This window comes from Zingiber officinale, chromosome 2A (assembly GCF_018446385.1).
Source record: "Zingiber officinale cultivar Zhangliang chromosome 2A, Zo_v1.1, whole genome shotgun sequence".
Classification (NCBI taxonomy): Eukaryota; Viridiplantae; Streptophyta; class Magnoliopsida; order Zingiberales; family Zingiberaceae; genus Zingiber; species Zingiber officinale.
The window spans coordinates 167,716,513-167,739,294 of record NC_055988.1 but is presented as its reverse complement, the minus strand read 5'-3'; the positions used below and the strand labels follow the sequence as shown (position 1 = coordinate 167,739,294).

At 36.7% G+C, this 22,782-nt stretch overlaps 1 protein-coding gene across 2 annotated transcripts; it reads left to right on the top strand.

Moving 5' to 3' along the window:
• Positions 1–421: 421 nt before the first annotated feature.
• On the top strand, positions 422–20,955 carry LOC122043124 (ABC transporter C family member 2-like). 2 transcript variants are annotated; one of them, XM_042603598.1, is made up of 29 exons: positions 422–675; positions 1,269–1,666; positions 2,407–2,585; positions 3,233–3,272; positions 3,574–3,733; positions 3,824–3,938; positions 4,052–4,132; positions 4,243–4,267; positions 4,643–4,699; positions 4,879–4,944; positions 5,776–5,850; positions 7,384–7,491; positions 7,778–7,912; positions 10,017–10,123; positions 10,198–10,291; positions 10,430–10,597; positions 11,735–11,875; positions 12,772–12,978; positions 13,049–13,147; positions 13,580–13,732; positions 14,118–14,503; positions 15,509–15,689; positions 15,818–16,141; positions 17,457–18,213; positions 18,614–18,735; positions 19,023–19,268; positions 19,832–19,933; positions 20,160–20,481; positions 20,602–20,955. In XM_042603598.1, the coding sequence occupies exons 2-29, from the start codon at positions 1,334–1,336 to the stop codon at positions 20,691–20,693; spliced, it is 4,875 nt and encodes a 1,624-aa protein (XP_042459532.1). In that variant the 5' UTR covers positions 422–675; positions 1,269–1,333; the 3' UTR covers positions 20,694–20,955. The 2 variants fall into 2 exon arrangements, with proteins under 2 accessions (XP_042459532.1, XP_042459531.1); XM_042603597.1 differs by having other exon boundaries at positions 422–689.
• The last annotated feature ends 1,827 nt before the right edge of the window (positions 20,956–22,782 follow it).

Genomic DNA, 22,782 nt, shown 5'->3' with positions numbered 1-22,782 from the left:
TTCGAGAAATATCAATTTAATCCTCTGTTTTTTCTTAATTTTCAGTATTATACTCCTTAGCATAATCCAAATCTTTAAAAGCTGAAAAAAGTAAAATAAATATTTGAAAATTGACTTAATTTAATTGCTTAAATTATTAGCGAAGATGAGTACTTAATAATTGTTTTGATATGTCAAATACAATTTAATATAAATTTCATATTTATATAACATTAAGCATTATATATATTTAAGAATATTTTAAATATATTTTTATATTATTGAAAATGCTATGATTTATTTATTTATGACTTGATTAGTGGGACCTAAAGGATTATAAATTCTAAGGGCAAAAATAAAATTACCCAAAAGTTTGTAGATCGTATTGTAAAAGATGTCTTCTCTTATCCCGCTATAATAAGGAACCGTGGAGAACAAGCGGTCGTCCGTGGATCTCGCGCTCTCAGAATCCATCGCGTTTCTCCAATTCGATTCGTGGATTAGAAAAAAAAGGAGGAATCCGTGGGAAAAAAGGGTAAACAATTAATCCAAGTCTTACTTTTTCCGCCGCTCCTAGAAGATCGATCATAGTATAGAAGGCGACTGCGGTGAGGCGGATCGCAGTTCCAAGACATCTCGCAGTCTCTGACTTCCCGCCCAAGCCTGTTCGGCGCGGCGGTGTGCTGCAACTACAAGGTATTCGGCGGAAGGTCTGGATCGCTCCTATTTTGTCGTATGCTCGATTTTGGGATTGTTCGTGTTTTACTCTGATCGCTCCTATTTTGTCATTGCTTTGTCTTCGGAAAGGGTTTTGTTGTTTTCTGTAATATAGTTCCTACTTTGATCTGTGCGAGATCACCTCTTTAATTCTCTTAGTTTTGAGAAGTTTTTCTGTATAGTCCCGGAAGAGTAGAAAGCTCAGATTTTTTGTTTGTGCAAGTTCCGGTTCTGACTGACAAGCGGTTTCTAGTTCTTTGGTTTTGAGACGCTTTGGTGGATGGGTCCTGAAGAATCTGTCCTTTTCCCCAGCATAAAATGATGGTTTCTTAAAAGGCCCTTTTTTTCGAAAGAGCAGACATTTTTTGAGTTTATGCGAATTTCGCATCTGATAAATGAGTGATTATTATCTTTCTGTGGATTTTGATAGTGCAAGTGGCTAGCTTTTTTGATTCTATGACCAATGGGCGAACCTTTCGAGGATATGCTTTGTGGTGGTTGAAACCTTTTTGCGTGCTTTTCTCAACTATTGCATCAACCTAAAAATGATCCTTTATTTTGTTTGCTTTAAGGGAGGAAAAATCTACGATAAAGAGGAAACTGAGCGAGGGATTGGAGCTTGAGGCTCTTTGGAGCCATGGGTTTCGAGCCGTTGGTATGGTACTGCAGACCAGTGAAGAATGGAGCATGGTCGACGGTGGTCGAGAATGCTTTTGGTGCCTACACGCCTTGTGGCATGGTGAGCTTGGTAGTCTGCATATCTCATTTGGCCCTTTTTGCTGTCTGCTTCTACCGGATATGGAGGACTAGGGGAGACCTCACCGTCAAGCGCTACCGTCTAAAGTCTCCATATTACAACTATTTGCTGGGGCTACTCACGTTGTTCTGCATAGCAGAGCCATTGTTTAGGCTGGTAATGGGTCTGTCAATTACAAATTTGGATGGGCAAACAAGCCTAGCTCCCTTTGAGGTGCGCACATAAATTACCTTTCTTTTCTTTGATGTGTTGTTTCTAATAGTTAGTTTCATTCCGCAATGACAGAATGTCTGTTTAGTTGCTGAAGTGTGCTCTTAGATGAGTGAGTTGATGCATGCCAGCTGGTTGCTGTTCCACGTCATCACCATGCTCTTCCCCCTATTAATCTAATAATTTCCATGCTCCTATTTTATTTTATTTTATTTTTCCTACTTGCTCAAGTCAGTTTCTACTGTGCGCATTGATTTTTAGTAGCAATTGTTACCTAGCGAATTGCTTAATATCTGTCAACATGTTTACATGGCGGAAAGAATTTAATTATGCACATCAATTTCTCCTCAGCTTCTATGTAAAATTTGATGTGGCATTCTTAATTTGAACAAAGCAAGGGCAATATAACAAAATGTTGTTCCTTATGAAAGGAAATTTTCAGGCATTCTTCTCCATGCTTTCTTGTTATTAAGTAATTTTTTTAATCATCCTCAACATTTTGGAAAATGGAAGAGAGTTGGATTGAAGCATTTTGTGTCGATCTTATTTGATTTGTAGTCCCTATTATATCTTGAAAGCCTCTTAGCCACTAAATTTGTTGTCCGACTATGATGGTCAATGATTGCATATTTAACAAACCGCCATTGCCTTTTGTCTTGCAATTAGTTTTACTCTATTTTATTTCGTAGCATGAGAGCTTAAATTCACGAGATACCAATATGCGGATCTGCATTTACTTTCAGGTTGTTTCACTGCTAATTGAGTCTGCAGCTTGGTGCTGTGTGCTTGTGATGGTAGGATTGGAGACAAAAATCTATATTTGTGAATTCCGGTGGTACATCCGTTTTGTAATGGTCTATGTTCTAGTGGGAGAGATTTCCATGTACAACCTGGTGCTCTCAGTGAGAAACGACTATGACAAGTAAGTTGCTTGAATTGTTATTGTTATTACTTTTCATCAGTTGCACTGGCATACCCCTTTTAGCTGTCTGCCAGCATGCATTAAGGTACCTTATTGCCGAAACTCAGCATTTAAGCCATAGGTATGAAATGATTTGTTTTTTAATGCATGAAATAAGGATCTTGGTGTTGTCGCAAATGCAAAGCTACCTTGCTTACATCTCATTAACAAGTCATGAAGTAGCATGCAATGCACAAATCTCATCAGGCCTTATTCTAATATAGAGTAAACATTTTTGACTTCTAAAACCAAGCAAGATTTTTTAGAATATTGATACTGTCAAAGAAAATTTATAACTCCCTTTGTCTCTGTGAAAAGGCTGTTTTTTTTTTTGTTTTTGTTTTTTGGAAGAAGTAATTTAAGAACTGTGAACATTTTTTTTTGTTAATGTTTTTGATATAAAGGCGTTTTACATTATGCATATTGAACTTAACCTAAACCATTCATAACTCTTTATCCATTAAATTTTTTTCTACCTCAGATATCAAATACATCTAGAAATTCCTTGTTATCATACCTTGGCTACTTTAATGTTCGCCAGACCACATTTTTTTATACTCCTAGAAACAAAACTAGTCCTTGATTACCTTTTTTTCCCTTATGTGCAGATCAGTTTTGTTTCTATATACCAGCGAGATTGCAGCCCAGGTTTGTACCTTTTCATCCACATACCTTACTGATAGCACACCATCATGATTAGGCTGCATTTGTTTCAATCAACTAAAAGAATCTTATCTCTTCAACTGATAGTACATGCACATTATTCCTTGAGATGATCTTTCATGGATGAGATCACTTCCTCATAAGTTTTTTTGTGCATTTGATGCCTACTCGTATGAATATTTGATCAAAATGTAATTTCCTCCATCATTTGTCTATTGGCATGGTGATTTTGAGTTTTTTGTTCTTTTTGTAAAAGCACTAAAGATTATTGGTTTCCCACATGCAGTTCTTGTTTGGTATCCTTTTGCTGGTCTATATTCCCAGTTTAGATCCTTATCCTGGATACACACCCATCGGATCTGATACATCTATTGATGATATGGACTACGAACCACTTCCTGGAGGAGAGCAGATTTGCCCCGAAAGGAAAGCCAATTTAATTTCGCGTGAGTACAATGAAGGAATGAACTTTTTAGGGGCGACATAAGCATAGATTCCATAGACCACCTGGAATTCTGACTTTTCTTATTTTTCAGAAATTTTCTTTTCATGGATGACTCCTCTGATGCAGCAAGGCTTTAAGAGGCCCATTACTGAGAAAGATGTTTGGAAATTAGATTCTTGGGACCAGACAGAAACATTGAACAGCAGGTTTATGGCTCTATTCCCCTAGTGTAGTTTCTCAAGAACTTCTAAATATTCAGTTTTCCATATTTTAACTCAATTATTGCTTGTTCTTATCTTTTTACTCCATTTTGTTTCAGATTCCAGCAATGTTGGGCTGAAGAATCTAGGAAACCTAAACCTTGGTTGTTGAGAGCACTCCATCGCAGCCTTGGAGGAAGGTCTATTCTGAAAACATACACACACACACATATATATATATATATATATCCTTAACATGCTGTTAATATTTTCTTATGTTAATACTTCAATGTCTTCACTTTTTGTGCAGATTTTGGCTAGGTGGCTTTTTCAAGGTATCACAACAAGTCTTCTATCGAAATTGATGTTTAGCGTTGTTTCTTTTTGTCAAATTCGTTGTCTTTGATTTAATAATTCCATTTGATGTTATGACAACCTTCTGAAACCCTTCACAAAGTTGTATGGTTAAAGTTTGCAAGCAGTGTAGTCATTCTTGGTATATTTGTAGATAGGGCTATTAAAGAAGTACAACTATCAATATGTTTTATTTTTTGAACATTTGTGGTCTCATAGGAAGTACAATTAAAATGAAATTGATTCATGTCTCTATTTGATCTAAATGTGTTTTTCAGTTCCAAAACACAAAGTTTGACTAATTTTTATTGGAAAATTTCATTCTTCTTATGTGTCATCTTTCTTGTTTGGTTCAGATTGGTAATGATGCGTCGCAGTTCGTTGGTCCTCTAATATTAAACCGTCTTTTACTGGTATGTAATCTTCTTACACCAATTATGTATGTAATGTTCCTTCTGTATATGCCGGTGACATTCTTATTCCTCTTTATGTGTTTGTTTAGGGGAATGTTTCTTTGTTGAATTTCAAATTTTCTATTTACTTTGCATTGCTCTCAAGATAAAAATTAATGTAATCAATTACATGTTTGCAGTCAATGCAACAAGAAGAGCCAGCATGGCATGGCTACATTTATGCTTTCTCAATTTTTGCAGGGGTGGTATGTGATTCTAACTTGCACACTATCAATTTGTTTCACCCCTTGATTCTTGCCAACTTCATGTTTCCAAATAGCCAAATGGATTTCTTGAGATGTAGATGCCCAGAGTTACTAGTGTGAAATTATACATTTAAGTAGAACCCAACATCGAAGTAAGGTCCAGTATAAATAAAGTGGTCATGTGACGAGACCAAGCTTTTCCAAAAGTTATATCATTGCTCAAATTGGAAGCAATTGTAGAATTGGTTAATAATGAGGCAATTGATTCATGAACTTTCTATGTTTTCGGAGTGAAATGACTGCATATCAAACTGTTGGAGGGGAAGAACTAGCAATGTTGCATGAGATAAAAATGAATAGAATATCATAACTTGATAATATTGAGGTGAATATTGTACAGTTGAATTAGAAATGCCAAAGGATGAAGGAAAAAGAACAAATGTTGCAATTGGGCTTCTGTAACTTCCTACAACTGCAAGCTGATGTACTATACCATTGCACATCTGTACCTCCTGCGTGATGTGATTTCACTCTCACAGGCTGAGACGGAATATTATCTCCTTCAAGTAGCTTAGGATTTATATTAACTAGAAAGAACTTTAGGAGCAGATGAAAGAATACAATATTGGTGCTCTTGAACTCTGTCAAACAAAACCAACTCCACGATCATGCTATATCTGTTACCAAACCTCTGACAGAAATATATTTTTTTTCCTTTCTGTTTTTGCAGATAGATTCAGCAGTTTGTACCTTTCCCTTTTCTTCTGACATCAACAAGTAGAAGATTATGTTGTCAGCAGTTTTTTTTAATTGTGAATTTCTGGGTTTCAGGCATTGGGAGTATTAGCAGAAGCACAATACTTTCAGAATGTTATGCGAGTTGGTTTTAGATTGAGAGCTACTTTGGTATGCTACACTTTTCTTTCCATTAGCTAAGTTATATTCAAATTTTATTCTTGATGTACTACCATTTGTTCATGTTATGACACCATCATCCTTTCCCAGCCATGTTTGTCCCAATTATTTAGGGTTGGTTATATATATTGTATTCCTCTATTCAATTTTATACAAGGATGCAGGGCTTACTAATAATCTATTTTTTGATTGCATAGTAGATGTGGATTGAAGGGGAGTCTTGGTGCACGTTAAAGTTGTTGTTATGTGATCTAGAGGTTATGGGTTTTAGTCTCGGAAATAGGGTTGATTCTATGTTGCCTGTACAGGTAGTGCCCCCTCTCTCTATCTCTCTCCTCCCCACCTCCTTCTCTCTCTCATCCACGTAGGAGAGATAGAGAGAGGTGAGGGCACTGCCATTGAATCAATTCGGAAATAGCTTCTTGCAAAGCAGGGTAAGACTTTGTACAATAGACCCTTCTCCAGGACCCGCATTGGCGGGAGTTTCATATACCGGGCTGCCCTTTATAGTAGATGTGGATTCTACTGCAACTCTTGCATAATATTTGCATACACACATACACTTATTGATTGCATAGTAGATGTGTCGCTTGACCAGGCTGGTCATGCAGCTAGGCCGGCATTTGGCCACTCGACCAAGCCACTCAACTGGCCAGGCTGCAGCTGTTGTCGGCACAGGAGAGTTTTTTTTTAATATGTTTTTAAGGAAATTGATATTTTGGGAAAGAAGTGTACCTGTTGGTAAATACCAAAGCGTGACGCGCCCTTTGGTAATTTCCGAAATTTGTGCGTGCCCTTTGGTAAAATGCCTTTTAGCCTAGGACCGACATGACTTCTATATAAGATTCCATGGGCTCCTCTCAATTTTGACCACTCATTCGTTAGTCTATTATTGGTATTAATATCCTTTTCTTATTGAATAATAAATCCAAGATATCTAAAACTTTGCTTACAAGGGATTTCAGGTTCGCAAGATATATCTTCTGTGTTGCTAGTCAGTGTACTAGTCAGTAGTCACTAATATTCATTGTATACTGCCTTTCCATGTGTTATATCAACTAGCATTCATAGACATTGTTATGAGCAGTCTGCTTATGTACTAATACAGAAATTGTTTTTCAAGTTCTTGCAATTGAGTACAAGCTCTGGTTTAACAAAAGGCCCAAACTCCAGAATGTTTGTGAAATTTAATATTTCAATCATTATAGTGAATTGCTTTAGCACCATTTGCTGCAGTAGCCATGGAATGGACCTACTCTTATGAAGTGCAAGGGTATTGACTCCTTATCGTGATCAAATTTTGCTGTAACTCATGTTTTTACTGGATGTTTTTGGAGTTGGGACTGTTATTAGATTGACAATAGTATGATACTCAGTTGCTATATATGTTTCTCACCATGCCTCCATAATTTTATGGACTGCTATTGTTTTGGAATTTCATTTAGTTTGTTTATTTGTGTTTTATGTTTACTTTGGTTCCATCGCTGGTTGGAAGGAATTATTTGATTGTTCTTTTGATTACAGGTTGCAGCTGTGTTTCGGAAATCACTAAGACTGACTCATGAGAGCCGTAGCAAATTTCAATCAGGAAAAATAACCAATTTGATGACAACTGATGCAGAAACACTTCAGGTTCTTACTAAATCTACTTACATAAATGAGATTATGCTGAAGAAATCAGCCCATCATAACTGCTAATATTGCTAACAAATCATGTACTAAATTTTTTATAGTCAGATGGAAAACTAGAAAGTGTTTATGTAGGCTTATACCTAATGACCAAGTTCTGTTCTTAAGAACATTTTTATGAACAAGGATACTGCACCATGCTTTCCTAGTTCCATCAACTAATTTACTATGTGATGTTACTTTAAGCTGTGGCATAACTGAACCGTCATGTCTTTCCACCCTCTTGCAGCAAGTGTGCCAACAGCTTCACAGTCTGTGGTCAGCTCCTTTTCGGATTATCATTTCAGTTCTTCTTCTGTATCAGCAGCTGGGTGTTGCATCTCTTGTCGGTTCATTGGTGCTGGTTCTTTTGTTTCCTATACAGGTAATTGACATTATGAACTGTTCATCTTTCAGTTTATTCCTTGTGGATGGATTGAATTGATATAGAAAGGAGGTAAGTCTCAATGCAAGTCATCATGGAACAAGAATGTAGACATTTACCCTGTTTTCACCTTGAAATTATCTGGGCAAAAACAAACTAAGATATTTATAAATTAGTTTTAAAATACTCTACTTGCGTGTCTCCTGATATAAGTTTGTCTTCCCAATCTGTCTTTTTTTTTCCGAATGTATGGTTTAAGCATCTAGTATAATAAATTTTTCAACACCAAGGCTATATTTTTGTTTGCAAAGTATGCTTATTAATACTTCTTTTTGGTTTTACTTTGGATATTGTTATTGGTAGAGGTTAATATAATGGAGAATGGAGACACACTGGTTAGTTAGTTAATGTGTTATAATGGCTGCTTGGACTAAGGAGCATAAGACCCTGTCCTTAAGCATGTGTTCAGCAAAACACTGGTTTATTGGTAGGATCCTTTAATATTGATCCTACTGTTATTAATAGAACCAATACAATCAAAATGCTGTTAGGAACGGTTACAAGGGTTAGTCCATGGAACAAGGTGATATTGATCCTACTGTTATTAATAGAACCAATACAATCAAAATGCTATTAGGAACGGTTACAAGGGTTAGTCCATGGAACAAGGTGTGTGTCACTTATTCAGTGTGGAATTGTAACTACTACTTACTGGTCTATCAATATAGTTCAACATTGTTTTATATCTCATTCTGAGCTAGTCGGTATGGTGAACTTTCCATTCCGGCTACTGACCCCATTATGCAAGAACTCATGATACTCCTGGTACATGAATAATCTTCTATGTGCATAAGTCCCAAATCTTGAGAGATTGGGGTTTGAGTATTCCATGAGTGTCTTCCATGAGTTGCATGCCTGCTCAAGTTTTCCATGAGTGGTACATCTCCTCTGCTACCTCATTCTCCTCTTCTACAATTGCAATAATCTTCCACGAGCTTTGTGCCTACTCAAGTCTTCTGAAATGCTAATATCCCATCCTTGGCCTCCCTTTTTACGGTGTGATTGTCTTTCACGAGCTGCATGCCTGTGCAAGTTTCTCAGAGCTGTACATCTCCTTTGTCTCATTCTCCCCTTCCATCTTGTCCTCCTCATCTACTTCTTTCTCCTTGTCCATCTCTTTTCCTCATATACCTAGGTTTCATGCTTGACTCACTCATCAACATTTATGATCTATTGACCTGCGTGCCTTCTGGAGTGGTATGTCTCCTCTGTTTCTTTCTCCACCCGACACGGCTGATGACCGGAACTTTAAACATAGGTCAAAATTTTAAACCTTGGTTAATTTTAGTTACTCCCTCTTATTCACAAAAAGAGGCTGTAGGGAGAAAAAATAGCTTCATATTATTTGTGGTTCTCATATACCATGGTAACTGAAGTTCTTGTTTTCCAATTTGTTGTCCAATAAATAAAGATAATCTACTGTGTCTTAAACATATGTTGCTTGTTCATTTTTGTATGGCGGCTCTTCAAATTTTTTTTAAAGAATGACGGTAATTTAGGTGTTTTTTTTGTCGAAAAGTAAATGCTTAATTGAGTTTCTTAAGAACTGTGCAAAAGTTTAGAATGACTCTCTTTGTGAAACAGAGTAATATATTAGTCACAATGATTTTACTATTCAGTGGTTCACTTGAATATCTATATTTGTTTTGTTTAAAGTCAGCTTTAGATTCCACATGTAGATCAATATCTTGTTTAATTGGAATTTTCCTGATCTTTACATATTCCAAGAATTTGTTAAATGATACAAAAAATGTCCCTGATCTTGCATGTTAATTTGAATGCAGCCAACTACTATTCATATACATGTTTTGTAATTGTAATTTAGTGCATGGAATTAGTCCTTTTAATTTATATGCATTTTGTAGCATACCATTTCTTAACTCGATGGAAAATTGTTTTATTTGCAAATTGTTCTGTGGAAGGATGCATCAGCCTACAGGATAACTTCTGAGAATGCTAGTACTGCAACTCTTTTCATGTTGGCCAGCAGCTTTCCTATAGTATTTCCACCTTGCTTATCTTTTTTAGTTTAATGTTGTGTCAGACGTTGGTGATAAGCAGAATGCAAAAACTTTCTAAGGAAGGTCTGCAACGTACAGACAAGAGGATTAGTCTCATGAATGAAATATTGGCAGCTATGGACACTGTGAAGTATGTTTCAGTTGGATAACTATTTGAGGAAATCTATTATTGTGGGAATGATTTCTTAAACATTTGGCATGTAGATGTTATGCATGGGAGCAGAGTTTCCAGTCAAAGGTCCAGACCGTCCGCAATGATGAGTTGTCATGGTTTCGTAGTGCTCAGCTATTAGCAGCGGTAAGACCAAAGCAAAATTGTTACTCTTTCTCATGGAATCATAGAATCCACTTTTTGTGCAGGATTATGATTTTATAGCATTTTCTTCTAGATTCCATTTGTTCTTATGGCTTACATGTTTTTTTTTTTTTTTTGCAGTTCAATAGTTTCCTTTTGAACAGCATTCCAGTTTTCGTTACAGTTGCCTCATTTGGGGTCTATTCACTTTTAGGAGGAGATTTAACACCTGCAAAGGCATTTACATCACTTTCTCTGTTTGCTGTGTTAAGATTTCCTCTCTTCATGCTGCCAAATTTGATAACTCAGGTGCAATACTCTCTTGCAGGCTTTAAATCCATTTCTTTTGGTGTGATTAAAAAGTTCTGAAAACTTTTGATACTTCTTAAAATATATTCCTTGGACTTGGTATTGAGTATCCAGGACATGGATCTAGGTGTTTGATACAACTTTATATAGGTTTTTTGCACGTGATCAATGGGTTTGTAACTTGTTAGGGATGGAGCCAATATCTGACATGGGTTCAATGGAGTTGAAACGAGTCTAAGCATCAATACTTCTTATTTTGAAAAATTACATTACTGATCTTCCAAGTCTATGTAGATGTTGGGTACTCAAGTTTTTTAAGGGCTAATTTTATCACCAAGTAATGTTCCTACTATTTGATTTTAGTTAAGGGATATGGTTATAGAAGGGATCTCTTTACTACCAGTTTGGTGGGTTATGAAGCATATAATCTTCATTATCAATGATGATTGCTGATGGGCTTTTATATTTATACACTAGTATTATTAGTGAGATCAACAGTCAGTCCTTTTATCCTTTGATTTTCTCGAAACATTGTTGAATCAATACTATGTGAGAGTGCAATCTCCTTTCTTAGATGGTACAATTGATTGAGATCTCAGTATTTTTAGTGGTCTTGATTTATGGCCATACAAGTGATTCTGTAACTGTCAAGGTGTAAAAATCAGTCATCAGCAGTTGATGAGGGCTAATACATGAATCACCCATTTTTGGCGATTCAGCAATACCCAGTATATTTATATTTATTGCCACACGTTACCCTTGAGGAGATGGGGAAAGACAAGAGGATTACGGGATAATTTCTCAGCATGTCTTTGACAGAGAAATATCTTATACTATTTTCTTGTACCTGGCCTATTTAAAGTCAACAGAAAATGTACTATCGCAGAATAATCGAATAATCTTCCACTGTGATGGTTCCTTAGGAGCACTCAGGAATATGCAGTCTGAATGCTTGATTTTGTACTGATCCTATCCTTCAGAAGCCATGCTCCATTGGCTAATTTCCATAATTTTATCTTTCAATTCAACTACAGTATTTTTCTGCATCATGAATTAAGATAAAATTACAGGAATAGCTTAGCATTTACCAATCATATTATGCATTATGATTCCTAAAAGCTATTTATTTTTTTTCAGGTTGTGAATTGCAATGTGTCACTCAAACGTTTAGAGGACCTACTTCTAGCTGAAGAGAGGATTCTTTTGCCAAATCCACCTATTGAAGCAGATCTGCCTGCCATCACAATTAAGAATGGAAACTTCTCTTGGGATTCAAAGGTTCTAATATTATCATCATGCCTTCTTTAGTTAAGTTGGTATATGAGATAAACTTTACATAAAAGCACACTAAACACAATTTTAGTTGAAACCTTGTTAATTGTTTAGTAAAACCAACAAACCAAGAGCATAAAAGCTACACTAGTATTAGTTTCTGTATTTTGTTTGTTTCATAATTGAAGTAACTACTTGGCCATTTTGTCCCAACTTTTGGCATCATCTACTCTGCTTTCCTGAAACTATTTGGAGAAAAAAAAATTGTGTACAGGGATGAAATAAAAATAGGATGGGACATGTTTTTAGTAAGTTGATTATCTATTAATTTTAAAAAAAAAATTCTTAAAACATATGTTCTAGGACGATTTAGCAGACCTCATTTAGTGGGATAAGGTTTGGTTGTTGTTGTTATATGTTCTAGGACGATTAGCTATATACTATCTTCCTTTGACATTCCATGTGATAGATATTGAATCCTTTAAACCTGATTATAGGATGTCATTGACATGCTTTTTTGTGAAAACCAACATATTCTCTAGCTTATAACTTGGATATAACTATGCAATCATATCAACATGGTTTGCTTTATAACCTGTATGATTTATGTTTATTGTTAGGAAAGCAATATATAAATTAGATGTTTTCATTTTTCATATGGTATGACTTTGAAATTAAACACTTATAGACCATGCATTACCCAAGCTAATTCATCTGGATTGCTCCATATGTTTTTTCAGTTCACTCGACTACAAATACTGTAGGATATATTTTTAAATGACAACATACTCATGCAACAGAATTGTCTTCCATGTTTTTCACATACTGCTTTGACTTGTCTAAAAGTTCTATATTCAAATTGTTTTTGGATCTCTCAACTGTACTAACTAAAGGTTATGCAGGCAGAAACTCCGACACTATCAAATGTCAATTTGGATATACCTGTTGGTAGTCTAATTGCAATAGTTGGAAGTACCGGGGAAGGAAAAACATCTTTAATATCGGCCATGCTTGGGGAACTACAACCAGTAGCTGGATCAGATACCTCAGTGACCATTAGGGGGACTGTTGCCTATGTTCCTCAAATTTCATGGATATTCAATGCCACCGTGAGTCCTTGGATTGTTTCTCTCCTATCAAATTACTTAGTTGTTATCTACATTTTCTTTTTCAACCCAGGTGCGAGATAACATATTGTTTGGATCACCTTTCCAACTATCACGCTATGAGAAAGCAATTGAAGTTACTGCTTTACAGCATGACCTTGATTTGCTCCCAGTAAGTGCATTTGTCATGGAATAGATCTATCAGTTTTCTGATTTTGATATATATACAAATTAGAATGTACAATGGAAATATATACAAATTACACCCACACCCAACACATGTATTTAAATGCATGCAGTAGCATGTAAAGTGTGCAGTAACAAAAGTTGTCTGATCTCTTAAACTATAGATGGAACTAAACTATCTAATCCTAAAAATAAAAGAAAAACTTATCCTCATTTTACCTCTTGTTCTCTTTCTTTCCTTTTGTTTGGAATGAAAAAGTAAATAGCAATGAGAAGTGTTAATTATCTCATATTGTAGCCAGTAAGTATTAGGTAACTTAACATTCAAATTTATTGAATTATATTCTACAAACTCTTGATCCTGTTTTTGATGGGGGATATATTCCCTGATAAATTTCTGTCCATTTTGTTTTGTTAGGGTGGTGATCTTACAGAGATTGGTGAAAGGGGAGTGAATATAAGTGGTGGACAAAAGCAAAGAGTTTCTATGGCCAGAGCAGTATATTCTGATTCAGATGTGTATATATTTGATGATCCTCTGAGCGCATTGGATGCTCATGTTGGTCGACAGGTATCCTATCCAAATCATCATCAATTGTACTATTTTAGCATCAAATTTGGTGGTTTAAGTAGCCTTTATTGTTTTAACTCCTGGAAATTCCAGTTCTCTTTCTAGTTTAAACAAACACCCAATGACCAATGCAATTTTTGGCTTTTGAGTAATCAAACTTTTTTCTGGGGGAGACAACATCTACTCATGTAGAAATGGCTACCTTTCCTTTTGCTATGAAGTATGAAGGCTATTTTTATCTAGCTATGTAGTGCTGTAAATTCTAATTGTTTGTTTTATTTTCAAAAAATGTCTACCTTATATTCATATTTTTAGAAGTATGAGATCTTTGTTCAAGTACGTCTTTTCTTCATCACATTCTGATTTATGCTTCATTTTAATCCAGGTTTTCGATAAATGCATCAAAGACCAACTTAGAGATAAAACTCGTGTCCTGGTAACTAACCAGTTACATTTTCTTCCAAATGTGGACAAGATTATCCTGGTTAATGAAGGAATGGTGAAAGAAGAGGGTACTTTTGAAGAACTCAGTGCCAATGGAACCCTTTTTCAAAAGTTAATGGAAAATGCTGGGAAAATGGAAGAACAAGTAGAAGAAAAACAAGGAGAAAATGCTGAAGCACCTGAAAAGCTATCTGAAAATGGACAGGTGACACTGAAGCCTTTGTTGAAGAGTGAAGAGAAACCAAGTAAAGAAAAAGAAGGGAAGTCAGCACTTATTAAACAAGAGGAACGTGAAACTGGTGTTGTTAGTTTGAAGGTTCTTACAAGGTAAATGTTTTCTTACTATCTTAATCACACTACATGACTTTGTTTTCCTTGCAAGGTAGATGTTTTTTGCTTTTAAAGTAGTTGTTTCCTTCTGGTGACTGAGGAAAGCTTTACAAGCATCCAGTTGATGTGACTCCTAGTGTATAACTTGTTGTACTTCTTCAATTCTTTGAGTGCCCGCACACTTGTGGTGTGTGATTTAGTGCATTATTGCATCTCAAATTCAAGCATTAATAGGGTGGTAAGTGGTAACTGGACCAAATTGTGCTTGAAGTTCTTGCTAAGCAATTATTCAACCTCATTCAACTCATACACTTTCATTACTCCCAATTGACAAAAGAGTTGAGTAAAAAAAGTGAGCTTGTCACATTAGTTTAGCGAAAGCAACTCTAGCACTTGGCAATTAGTTTTCCTTTAAATGCATCACCCATTTAAATGAAAATTTACATGCTTCTCAAATTTGAATAAAATGATTTAGGAATGACTGCAATGAGCTTTATGAGCAAGTTCTCTTTGCTGTTACATTTACTGGCTAATTCCTTTGCTTCTTTAAATAATTTTCTAGCTGTTTACTACGCTTTTTCTTACCTTTTATTACATAGCATTTTAACCTGTATCTATCTGTCAGACATCTGTATATTCATTTCCTTGCTTGCTGATCACCAAATTTTCTTTTCTCGATAGGCAGTGTTTCTGCAGTTGCTGTGGGTTTGTGTGGAAATTCCTTTAAACATTTTCTATTTTTAGTAAATTTTCCATTTTAATAGCTATTATTTCTTTTGAAAAAAAATTTAATGAAAGCTGCCATTAAACCAGATCAAACTTATTTAAAATCAACTCTTTTTTTCTTCTTTTTAATAATTGTATTTGCTTTCACCCTTCCTAGTGATATATAGATTTTCATAAAGCAGCTCAAATGAAGGATAAGATCCATGTAGCATTTAAATCAGCATTGGCACAAGGACAATGTTATACTAAAAATCTGTTCAACCGTATCTATTGCAGGTATAAAAATGCTTTGGGTGGATTGTGGGTAGTCGTGATACTATTCTCTTGCTATGCTTTGACTGAAGTTCTCCGAGTTTCAAGTAGCACATGGTTAAGTGTCTGGACAGACCAGAGCTCTCCAAAGGACCACGGACCAGGATTCTATAACCTGATTTATGCTATGCTTTCTTTTGGTCAGGTACTTCTACCATGGAAGTGATGATTCTAATTTCTAATTGCACAATGTCATCAACTTTCAGCAGTACTAAGTTGGCTCAAATTTTGCTTAATAGATACTGAACTTTTCTGGTTTTAATTTTGGCTTAGGTACTTGTGACTCTGACAAACTCGTATTGGCTCATTGTTTCAAGTCTTTATGCTGCAAAGAGGCTGCATGATGCTATGCTTCATTCCATATTAAGAGCTCCCATGGTATTTTTTCACACCAATCCACTTGGACGCATAATTAATAGGTTTGCAAAAGATCTCGGTGATATCGATCGCAATGTCGCAGTCTTTGTTAATATGTTCCTAGGACAAGTCTCACAGCTTCTCTCAACTTTTGTTTTAATTGGCATCGTGAGCACTACATCTTTGTGGGCAATACTGCCGCTTCTGATTTTATTCTACGCTGCCTATTTGTATTATCAGGTAATTGCTAACTAAGTTAAACATGTTTTTATTTCCCCTCTAAAATATCCTGTTTTGTTATTTAGCTTTCATTAAATTAGCAGTTACCTGATGACTTCTAGCGATTCCATAACAATCTTGAAACTAGAGGCCAGTTAAAGTAGCAAACGAAATGCAGTGTGACAATGGAAACTATCATTGCTACAACAAATATTACAATTGCTTGTTATTGTAGGTATTAACATCCATGTGAGTAAACATAGAACCAATGCAAGATCACTATATGAAGACAACAATCAGTGAGCATTAATATAGACATGTGGGTGTTATCCCATTCAGTCTCCCGATCTACAATAAGTGAATGTTACTACATGTTGGCTTCATCGCAAGTATCACTATCAATTAGCTCAAGGGTGTCACATCAATACCTTATACTTGCAGAGCCAATATACGGATGAGGACATGAGATTGACTAAATAGGTATAAACAACTCATGGTTTGAGGTCACCAATGTAGCGTGTTGCTACACGCACACACACACACAAAAGGATGAAAAAAAGTTGCAATGGTCATTCTGTGTATACCACCATCTTCACTCAGCTACATGTCTCCAATTGCATCAGATTCCTGTCTCTCTATATTCGTTGCATCTTCTAGATGCAAGGAAAGATGCATCACTTTCTCTGGGTATTGTTCTTCCCATTCTCACTGTAGTTGTCTAACCTTCATCAGGTTTTGATTAACACTGTGATGTCATTCTGCTTGACTTCTCTGCCTTCATAGAACTATTCGATTTTATTCAGCACAAAGTTTGTGAAAATTTTTCATAGCTGGACAAATGAAGATTCTCATCATGCTAGCTCTTTGGAATTTGTACTTAGCAGGCATATGTGTGTAACATTTGGTGTTTTCCTTGTATTCTCCCCAACCTACCCAGTTACTCATGTCTTCCGTAGTCATGTCAGGTTCCATAAGAATCAATGACTAATCTGCCACCAGTGTTTGTCATCCATTGCTTACATCATGGACGTGCCAACTTTGGCGTTCCATTGCCATTTTGTCTAAACTAGTCCTTTGCTCACTTGGATTTCTATAGTAATGCAACTCTTGCTCCCTTATTGGTGTCTTGAAGGGTGAAAATTCTGTTTTAAAGATGAAGAGATTTCTTATTGTTCATGCAAAAACCCATATCCATTATGTCTTCTATTGAATTTAGTCATTCAAAAGTATGAAAAATGGTTTCTGTCTACTTGTTTAGAGTTTCAGTTCTGATTATTTTTCTTAGGTAATGATAGCACTGATATCATTCTTATTTAAAAATAACTTTATTCTCCAGAGTACTGCACGTGAAGTAAAGCGTCTTGATTCTATCACCAGATCTCCAGTTTACGCACAATTTTCTGAAGCATTGAATGGTTTATCGACCATCCGGGCCTACAAAGCTTATGACAGAATGGCCAACATCAATGGTAGGTCAATGGACAATAATGTGAGATTCACACTTGTTAACATGAGTGCTAATCGGTGGCTTGCCATTCGGTTGGAGACACTGGGAGGTGTTATGATATGGTTCACAGCAACTTTTGCTGTTGTGCAAAACCAACGTGCAGAAAATCAAAAAGCATTTGCATCTACAATGGGTTTACTTCTTACTTATGCTTTGAACATCACCAACCTATTGACAGCGGTTCTAAGACTTGCAAGTCTTGCTGAAAATAGTTTAAATGCTGTTGAGCGAGTTGGAACATACATAGAATTGCCTTCTGAAGCTCCACCTGTAATTGAAAATAGTAGACCTCCTCCAGGTTGGCCTTCTGCCGGAACTATTAGATTTCAGGAAGTTGTGCTTCGTTATAGGCCAGAGCTTCCCCCTGTTCTTCATGGCATATCATTTAAAATAGAAGGGAGTGAAAAAGTTGGAATTGTTGGTAGAACTGGGGCTGGAAAATCCAGCATGCTTAATGCTTTGTTTCGTATCGTGGAACTTGAGCAAGGACAAATATTTATTGATGAGTATGATGTTTCTAAATTCGGTCTATGGGATCTGCGTAAAGTCCTTGGCATAATACCACAATCGCCAGTTCTTTTTTCAGGTATTATTTCTTCTACTTCAGTATGATTCCTTGAATTAAAACTAGATTTGCCTTCTTAGCAAGATTTGCTAAATTTAGCAGTGACATAGGTGGTAAGTTTCAAAGTTTGTTTAGGGTTTATTTTTTTTTAAAAAAACATAAGTATCTCACTTTATGCGTTTCTAGTGAGTGTCGGAAAGCGTCTGTGGCCTATTTGTTTGGTTTAAGAAATTTGTGTCGATTCATATAGTGTAAACTATTTTATGTTTAACCATTTGGTTTGTTTGCACCTACATTATTTTTGTTCGGCTAAGTTAGTCTTTGGGTTCATTGTCAGTGGAAAATGTCTTTCTATCTTCTCTATGCCACCGAGCTCTTCTTTGTTTGTGTATGTAACTGTTTGGTTCGTAAAACTCTCCAGGAACTGTTCGGTTTAATCTGGATCCCTTCAATGAGCACAATGATGCTGATCTCTGGGAAGCGTTAGAGAGAGCTCATCTAAAAGATGTGATTCGAAGGAATTCATTGGGGCTTGATGCAGAGGTATAGTTCATCTTATTCTTACAATATACATTGACATCCTTCGTAGTTGTTGGATGTTTTTGTAAAACATAACTTTTTCATCATCACGTACTAAATCCTTGTTACGAGTGCTGTGGTTGTTCAGGCTTGTACATATAAGCGATAGTTCTTGAATTCCTTTAATTGGTGAAGCATCTTGGGATTGTCTTTCGATACACTTTTTTTCTTTGGATACCATGTCAGCAACTACAGCAATGAACATGCTTATTTTTTTTATTTAACCTACATGTGCCGTACCCATTAATTAGGTCTCGGAAGCTGGGGAGAATTTCAGTGTCGGACAAAGACAACTTCTCAGTCTTTCACGAGCATTGTTAAGGAGATCAAAGATTCTTGTCCTCGATGAAGCTACAGCAGCTGTGGATGTTAGAACTGATGCTCTTATCCAGAAAACAATAAGGGAAGAATTCAAATCTTGCACGATGCTCATTATAGCTCATCGATTGAATACCATCATCGATTGTGATCGGCTTCTTCTTCTCAGTGCTGGCAAGGTATTTCCTCAGTTCAATTACCATACATCTGGATGAACCGATAATCTACTTGCAGTCTTTTTGTTCTCCTTATTGTCAGATTATGATATTATATATTCTAACACGAGACTAAATTGGAATGCCAATCTCATCCACGTAAAGCTCAACATCTCCGACAAGATAGAATGTTCGACTCATAACTTACAATCATCCCAAATTGATAATAGATTGACTGATCAGGCGGACAAATTCTTTAAATTTTGTTACGCATAACCTGACCTGGCCTGACCTCCGGAGCCCATATTAACATTGTGCTTTGCCGTATGTCCCTCATCATTGTGCTTTGCCCTCCTACCCTCACCACCTACCATTTCAATATAGTGCTTTGCCTCACCAGCTGGACTTGACCGGGGCAAATGACATTGGTATCTGCCTTACTACGGCTACATCCGTGCCTTTAAATTGCAATAATTTTCTGAGCGATGTATTGGTTCACAACTCTCTTTGTGCAACTAAACTAAGACATGACATGTAAAACTTTATTAGTTCTTTCTCTGAGCTTTGTGATCTCGTATGATCTGCAGGTGTTGGAGTTCGACACCCCTGAGAATCTTTTATCGAACGATGGAAGTGCTTTCTCCAAAATGGTTCAAAGTACTGGATCTGCCAACGCTCAATACCTCCGGGTACTCATTAGCTCTCTCACACTCCCTTTTATCAATTTTTTTGAGGTCAAATCTTGTCAGTTTACTTAGTTTTATGATTCGTCAAACATGCAAACTACAATGTTGCGCGTATTGGAGTTTTGAATTACTCGGCGTTGTTCTCCTTAAGTTCATGTTTACAATTGGTTTGGCAGAAATTGTACCGAGTAACGAATTGTAAGCACTAATGGCTTTCGTGTATCTACAGAGTTTGGTGTTTGTAGATGGTGAGAATCGATCCCGGAGGGAAGATATCAAGCGACAAGAAGGCCAAAGGAGATGGTTGGCCTCTTCCCGCTGGATAGCCGCCGCCCAATTTGCTCTCGGTGTCAGCCTGACTTCTTCACAAACTGACCTCCAGCGTCTCGAGATCGAAGACGACAACAGCATCCTTAAACGAACAAAGGATGCCGTGATCACATTGCAAAATGTTCTAGAGGGGAAGCACGACAAGGAGATCGAAGAGAAGTTGGAAGAGCATCAAGTCTCTCGAGACCGATGGTGGTCTTCGCTATACAAAGTGATCGAAGGTAAATAAACTTTTCAGACTCATCTTTGATGCAGCATGTGTTCGAACAGAGAATGCTATCATCGTCGATAATAACTTGACTAACTAACTATCTTCTTCTAACATGATCTTTCGGTTTCAGGCCTTGCGGTCATGAGTAAACTAGCGCGAAACCGACTTCACCACTCAGATATTGCATTCCAAGATGGATCGCTCGATTGGGACCAAATGTAGATGTTTTGGCAATCTAAAGATTGATACTTACAATTCCGTCCTCTCAATCAATTGGACTCGAGAGTGAAAGAGAGCCAAGTTCTCGAAATTGCGAAGTACTTAAAACATGTGAATTCAAGTGTGGATCGTGAATTTGGTTGGATGAGTTGATCGAGTTGACCGGTATGCTCGATCAAGTTTGCCTAATTTGCTTAGATGAATTTGTCTTGTAGTACATTTATTAAGTTGTTAAATAAGTTGAGTCAATCGTATTAGATATTAATATTCTTACTTTATTATACCAATTATTTTTTTAAAAAATTATTTAATTAGGTTCGTTTTGACAGTTGGAATATTCCAAGGCCCGGGCCGAACAAAATGAGCGGGAGCGGTTCGCGTTCCGGTCCATCATAATTATGACATGAGAACTAAGATGCTTCGGCGTGTGCTGCGTACTTAATTAAGATGCTTTCGGTGATATCCAGCCGTCCATTTCGTATTTATAAATAAATCTTCCCCAATCTCCATGATCTGTCTCGTCCGGCGACGGTGACGAAGGTTGGAATTGGATCCTTGCTTCGAGGTAACTTCGTTGCAATTACCTGTATTTTGAGTCTGATCATCGGCGAACTCGGTTAGATCAAGATGACAAAAGATGAATATGCTCGTCCTAGTGCTCCTGCCAATCTATCTTAGAGTCAACTCGGAGGAGATAAATGACGGACGACTATTAGTCTTTGGAATGATGACTAACAAATAAAGGAAGTATTTATCTCGACTTTGCTGAAATTTGAACCCTATACCTTTTGATGATAACATTTCATGCGCTAACCACTAGACCGTCCCGAAATGACGAACTCGATTAGATCAAGCTTCGGAGTGAGCTCGAGCTTAAAGGTTAGAGATTTCTCGAGGATTCGGTTATTCAAAGCTTTTCGTGTCTAATTCGTGGAGAAAAGGGTAGCTTTGTGGATTAAACCTGGTTTAGGTCACCAACGAAGCTTTTTGAAGAGTTCGTTAGTTCCAAATTCGATTCTTTTATGGCCTTTGCATCTCCGGAGATAGAAGGATCGCCCACCGGAGAAGCTTGCTCGGTTTTGCATTCCACTTCGAAGCAAAAGCGCGGTAATCACCATGGCCGGAAGGATTTCTACCGCGAGAGGTGGGGTGTTCCTTCTGGTGGTCACACTGAAGCTGTTCGGTCTGTATTTCTGCTCCAAACTGCAAAATTTAGCTTTACTGGTGGAGGAAGGCTTGGCTGTACAATTCCAGCCATCGCTGCTGATTCTGATGAGCTCCTGGTGGTGTTGGAGAGCAGTCGAAGGCCATTCTCAGCTGTTTGAGATTGCAGCTTCTTTGAACCACAACTCCAAATTCACTTCACCTTCTTGGACTAGAATTTACAGTGTTTGGAGTATGTACAAGAAGCTAAACGAAGGTGACATACACTATCAAGGCAAGTGGGTTGGGGTATGGGTGTCAAAAATGAATCCGTCCTGCCAATCCGATCTGAGACGATCGAAAAATATCGAATTAGGGTTGGAAGTTTTTATGTTTGAGTTGGGTTCAAGTTGGGATTTTTTGAATTGGTTTAGGTTTAGGTTGATCTGGATTCATCTGAATTTAGAATTTAGGAGCTTTATTTTGTTTAAGATTAAATTAAATTTTATTTTAAAAATTAAGATAATATATATATATATAGAGTATAATGTTAGTATAACAATAATAGAATATTGAGATAAAAATAAAGAATTATAAGAAAATGATAAAAAAAAAAAAAAACTTGGGTCGAGCAGGTTATTCGAGTTGGTTGGGTTATTTGAGTTGGTCGAGTTTAGGGTTTTCAAATTGAGTTCAGGTTTGAGTAAGATTCAGGTTGAGATTTTTTTATAATATTCTTGTTTCGACCCGACTAGAACCCACCTGACCTATCCAAATTGACACCCCTAGTTGTTGCATATGTGTTGATCCTGTCTAGAGACAGTGAGGATGACAAGCTGGGGATGTGACTTTGAGATTGACGTGGTGATGGCTCCACATAACCCTACAACACAAAAACATCAATGCTGGGCCGGGAAAGGGTTCTCGGCGTTGACCCTTCGACGCTCAA